Source organism: Lottia gigantea, assembly GCF_000327385.1.
Source record: "Lottia gigantea unplaced genomic scaffold LOTGIsca_129, whole genome shotgun sequence".
Classification (NCBI taxonomy): Eukaryota; Metazoa; Mollusca; class Gastropoda; family Lottiidae; genus Lottia; species Lottia gigantea.
Genome location: NW_008707410.1, coordinates 638,272 through 644,271, shown reverse-complemented (window position 1 = coordinate 644,271; position 6,000 = coordinate 638,272). Strand labels below are relative to the sequence as shown.

Here is a 6,000-nt window from a genome sequence, read left to right as displayed (position 1 = left end):
AATAATAGAACAATAATGAGTTGTTACCTGGGTTACCTTTTTTAAGTTCACTTTTCTGCATCTTATTGAGTTTATGAGGACAGCAAATGCCATGGAGTGTGCAACGAGAGAAATTTTGCCAGGGCAGTCACACTAAATTTCAGTTTTGGCTAATCATTTCACCAGGAAACCAGGTAAAAAATAAATCAAAATGTATCTTTTCGACCTACATTATAATGAAAAAATAAAATTTTCAGTATGAAATTTAACAAGGTTGAAACCAGGGACCGTTTAGACTCCATCACAAAAAGAGACTTTAAATTTATTTCAAATATTAACCAATCAGATTTCTTTTGTTGAAGTAAAATCTTTTTACTCCTTGTTATTTATCTATGCCTCTTTTGTTGAAGCCCCGGATCCTAGAATTAACAATAGTAAGCAAACAATAAGACTTACCTTTCGAGCTAGAGCCCGCCTATATAAAGCTTTACAATTTGTACCATCTAGAGCTAAAGCTTGGTTACAATCTGTTACAGCTTCCGCTGCCTGTAGATACAGCATAGAAACAAATAATTGAGGACAGTTGTTGTATATCAACTAACAGTTAAATCATATTCAAATATATAGTTCGCCGTTTTCAGGGATTGATTTAGGTCTTGAATATATGTAAATAGTCTTCAGAAGTACTAGAACTAAACGAAAATCACATAATCCCTTCAAATATACTTCAAACAAGAAATTTCACTTTCTATTTCTGAATATTGCAAGAAAGACGAGGGACTATTTTGACTACACACATGAAATTTTCGGCTCAATTTCAGTGAAAGATTAGTTAAAAAATTCTCCTTTCTGAGACTAAAGTACAATGGGGCAAATGGATGGCGAACGTGTCCCTTTAAATAAAATTTTAGTATCCTACCCACTTTCTCAGTTTCAGTTTTTTCCAATAAATGCAATGTCTGATTTGTCTATAACCCTTTCAACTCTATTAAAATTATATCTAGAAATGTAAACTGGCCCAAAGGATGACATTTCCAGTTTTTGTTCTGCTAATTCTACATATTATGTCTACTCTAATTGTGTAAATAAATATAAATTGACCTTATTTAACTTCAGATAACAATGGGCTCGATTGGTGAACCCAACAGAGTTTTCAGGGTTTAACTCAATACATTTACAGTACCATTCTACAGCTTTCTCAAAATCACCCTTAAAATAGAAAAAAAATCTTGGTTTTTCGTGTCCTGAATAAGAGTGACTCGCAGTAAAAACTACATATAATAAAATGAAATAAAGTGAGTTATATTCCTACTTTTCTGATCCTGAGTTCCAAAAGAGACCATGACAAATATTCCATTCAAAAGACTGAATGCTTTTTCCATGTCTGGCCCAAAGGGCCTGAAAAGAGAGTTCTAAGTCTCATTTACCAGCTGAACAAGTCCATTTCCCTGTTTTTTACATTCCTCAAACTCCAAATCTGGATTTGGTAAATCTTCAGGTGGTGGAGTTAGCTCTGACTTCCGACTGCCAGAATCGTCTAGCACTATTTCAGGAACTTCCCAAGGTGCAACAGTAACCATGGGAGGTAACTTCTCTCTCCAGATTGTACCATCCAATTGATGAAGTATAGTCTGACATCTAACAATGGAAGCAAAATTCAGTGGAGATAACTCTTTCACACATAAGACAAGTACAATTGTAAAATGGGGTGGTTTTTTTTATGCATGCCAAATTATTGAATATATCTCATTTATGGAAAAGTTAATATATGCGGAAACTCTTTAAGTTCCAATTGCAGAGGCTGATCGAGTTGATGGGTAAAGGTATGCCCAAAACATATCCATAAATATGTAAACTGTTCAATCAAAATGAACTAACCTGGTTGATCCCGACTGAGCTAACTGGACACTTGAGTCTATACTCAAAATATGCCAGTAGTCAATATATGCTTGACGGTACCTACAAAATAAATATATAACATGGCACAACCACAACCATTAAGATTTGAAACACAGAAAAATATGGAAAATGCTACAATGTTAGCTGCTGAATTACTATTCTTGAGACCTCAAAATAAACCCTAAAAGACTTACTTCTCTAAATGTTCACAGGCTGCTGCATGACGTAATAAAGGTTTAATAGTGTGGGGTATATTCTCTAACGATCTCTCACAGTCTTTCATAGCTGCCTTACTGTGTCCTGTTTTTAGGTAACAAGCTGCTCTATTGCTAAACATCAGAGATAAATTCACAATTTGGTGGATGGAATCTAAGATGAAATGCAAAAAAAAGTTGGACTAACAGCAAATAAATATGTAATGTTCCATTTGTCAGGAAGAAACACAAACATGTACACAAACATCTGTTTCCCCATTTTAAATGTCAGCCTTCTGACCTGTCTTTAGGAAAACGGGCTGAAAAAAGTCAAAATATAATATCTTGAGCAGAATCAAAGCCCAGAATTAGCATGCTATGTGTTGAACAACTCCCACTAATCTAAAAAAAAATAAGAAAAGACGACTTACCTTTCTCAAGTTCTTCTATTAGTGTAGTATAGCGTAGTATAGCTTTCCCATATTGCCCAGTTCGAAATAAATTACTTCCCTCCTCCTTGACTGCAAGTAGTTTCCGTGGCAACTTCTCTTGTTTAAATATGGGCCGTGTAAAACGATCAGCTTTAGCTTCTTCTATGGTATTCAATTCTACTGTTGTTTGATCACTCTCTTCTGGTGCCTGTGGTGAAATTGTTTTTGGTCCTGCTCCTGTCTGTTCTGGTTTTTCAGAATCTGAAGATTTCTCATCATTTCTCAATTCAGTAATTTTTTTACCAGACATTTTGTTAACATCATCTGCAATTTCCCGGATTGTCTGACTGTCAGTGATTTCCTGTGCCTCGTCATCTGTGATCTCTCGAATTTTCACCCCCGATGGCTTCTCTACCTCCAATTCTTGGATACTATCTTCATCATTATTATCATCATAATTGGAATAATTATTTTTAAACCCAGATGGTTTCTGGGGCATCACATTTGGATTATCGATTCCCATTCCCATGGCGCTGAGATCAACTTTATCATTAACGTTGACTAAATTTTCAATTTCATCCAACGACCAAATATCATTATCGTCTTTTTTCTTCCCTTCCTCTTTTGTTACCATGTCTTCCATTTTTTTTGGAACTTCTTTAATTTTGGTGTTTTTAATTTTTTTCGGATCTTCGTGAATACCGTTTTGTCTACTAACTGGGATAGTTTGAGGTTTTGATTTGGCATCGTTAAGACTAGCTTGGTTGCCATTGGTTACCGTCTTTTCGGTACCATCTACTTCCTCTATGACCATTCTACGTCCTTTCTGTTTGCGATCTGCCTTCTTTTTTCTAATTTCATCACAGTTTCTCATCAATTCCTGTAAAAGGAATTTGGAAATACAGACAAATATAACTTCATATATTGAGCTTAAAGCTATCAAGCTTTTATAAAAATCAAAATTTCATATCAAAACTAAACAAAAAAATAAAGTCTGTCTTTGTATATGGTAATGTTAATATAAAATAGACCAGTTCTTCTCAACATGGGTCCATATGCACCCCCACGGGTGAATTCTTAATTCTTGGAGGGGGGATTTGGGATGAATTTTACTCAAAGGGGGGATTTTGACAATGGTGATCTACACCAAGTTATTTCCAAATGTTGAGACCCTTGTTCAAGAAAACCAAGCTCCAGTAAATATTTAGACAACTATACAGATAGCTGAAATTCAGCTCTATCAGCTGGTAAAGAAAATATTTAGACCACTACACAGATAGCTGAATTTGAGCTCTTTCAAATGGTGAAGTAAATATTAAGATGACTATACAGATAGCTGAAATTGAGCTTTATCAGTTGATAAAACAGATATATTATGACGACCAGGCAGGGAAAGCTGAAATCAAGCTGTATCAGCTACTAGGGCACATGTCTTACTGCATCTTACCTGAGCTTTTTTATTTCCACTGTCCTGAGTTAAAACTAATTCTAAATTTCTCTCAGCTGAATCTATATCTTCTAAACCAACAAAGGCTGATGAAAGTCTCAATAATGCTGAAATGAAAATTTTATTGAGCTAATGGTATGAAATGGAGTTTTACCTACTGTTCTGTTTCTGATTGAGCTATTGAAGAAGGACATCGTCTTGCAGTTTGTAGCCTTAAGTTGCTTTTGGCCAATGTTTTTTTCTCTGTTAGCCTCTCTGACATGCATTACTGACAGAGGGAAAGGGGTTGAAAAATCAGAAGCTATAAGGTGAACAACTCAACTGACCTTTCAGATTGTTTTTCTCTTCTTTTAATACTTGTTGACAATCTTCAATAGCTTCAGTCCATTTTTCTCCTTTTATATCTATAAATAGACAACATCTACATGGAGGGCAATAACTCTACACAGATCAATAGTTCAGACAAGGGTAATAACTCTTCAAAGACATATTCAATGTTCAAAAATAACTTGTTTCTGTCTAAAGACAAGGGCAATAACTCTTCAAAGACATATTCAATATTCATAAATAACTTGTTTCTGTCTACAGACAAGGGCAATAACTCTTCAAAGACTACTTCAATATTTCAAAAAATACATTGAAGCATTGAAAAGTAATTTCATGTTCTGCACCTAATTGGGTTAATGGAGCAATTTGTTTTCTGTTGTGAGATCTTTAACAGGCACTGACTATAGCACTTGATGTTTTCTCATGTCAATTCAATTTTTCAACTTCCTCCAACGATGAATAGAGAAAGAAAGGCAGAACTTACATGCTAGAGCTCTATTGTTATGAACAGCAGATGTTTCTATCAGTGATAAGCTACGTGTATAATATAAAATAGATTCCTCTATATCGCCTGATTTTAATGCCTAGAAAATATAACAGAGGTCAACTAATTAGATTAGAGAAATGCAGTCATCAATCAATCTTTTTCACCAAATGATGACAATGTAGATTGTTCAAACGTTATGTACAATAAAACTAAGCGGTAGTATACCATACAATTGTGTTCTGGTATTTAATTTATTACAAATATGATTTCTTTCTTAATTTGCCCTGACAACATATAGCATAGAAAATGTTTTCTTTTACCTCGTTTCCTTTGTCTTTTTCTCGATTGGCTCGCATCATCTTTTCTTCCATTGACATTCCTGAAAATCATGTTAGCAAACTTATATAGTGATCAATGAGGGAAATTTTATCAAAACATTAACCTTCTTTTATCAAAAGCACACAGGGTTTGGTATAACCAATGATGTCATAATTTTTTTATTCTCTAACCAGCTGAGCTACACCATGTCTACAAATGAATGAGGATAAGAAAACAAAAATAGTATTTACCTTCTGAATGTATGACAGATGGCATGTCAAAATCATAATTACTTTTTAAATCTTTAAATAGTTTTCTTTCTTGAGCATCACTTTCCCTGTCAACCTCCTCAAGTTCCTTTTCTATATCAATTCTATGAAATAAATAATGAAAATTATCATTGTATGCAAGCAAATCTCTGACACAATGGAGAGGGATATCAAAACTAAGTAGAGCAATATGACAGTCTCTTTGGTTTAGCTATCCCACAATTCATTATTTTATCAAGAAATAGGTTTTACATGACATGTTTTGATTGGTTAAAAGCGGTAACTTCATTGGGATTGGCTTTTGGTAGAAAACTATTGAAATAAAAATTAAGACTTAAGATGTTGGAAAACAAAAGAGATACGAAATTGTAATTTTATTTTAATTAGATTGATCGAAAACTGGGCAATATGGATGCAAGTGGATATCACTTCCATTAAATAATGTCAAAAGAAAGAAAGATCATAAATGTCTGTCTAGAACAACCCAGTCTTTGAGATTTGGCAGTATATCATGGGGATACTTTGCTATTTTTAAATGACACCATTTGACTAACGATATAAACCTATACTGGTAATTATTGTGATATCGCCAAACGGACCAACCCTACAAGCCAGGTCTATTGTGATCATTTATTCTTTCAAAATCTAA

General features: G+C 34.0%; 1 protein-coding gene across 1 annotated transcript; it reads right to left on the bottom strand.

Annotated features, from left to right (window-relative positions):
- Nucleotides 1-441: 441 nt before the first annotated feature.
- LOTGIDRAFT_66601 (hypothetical protein) lies at nt 442-2,624 on the bottom strand (the record flags this gene model as incomplete). Its single annotated transcript, XM_009048841.1, has 6 exons — nt 442-525; nt 1,081-1,188; nt 1,407-1,610; nt 1,854-1,938; nt 2,073-2,247; nt 2,504-2,624. Coding segments are annotated over 6 exons (777 nt in total), but the record flags the coding sequence as incomplete, so codon positions are not given.
- Nucleotides 2,625-6,000: the final 3,376 nt, after the last annotated feature.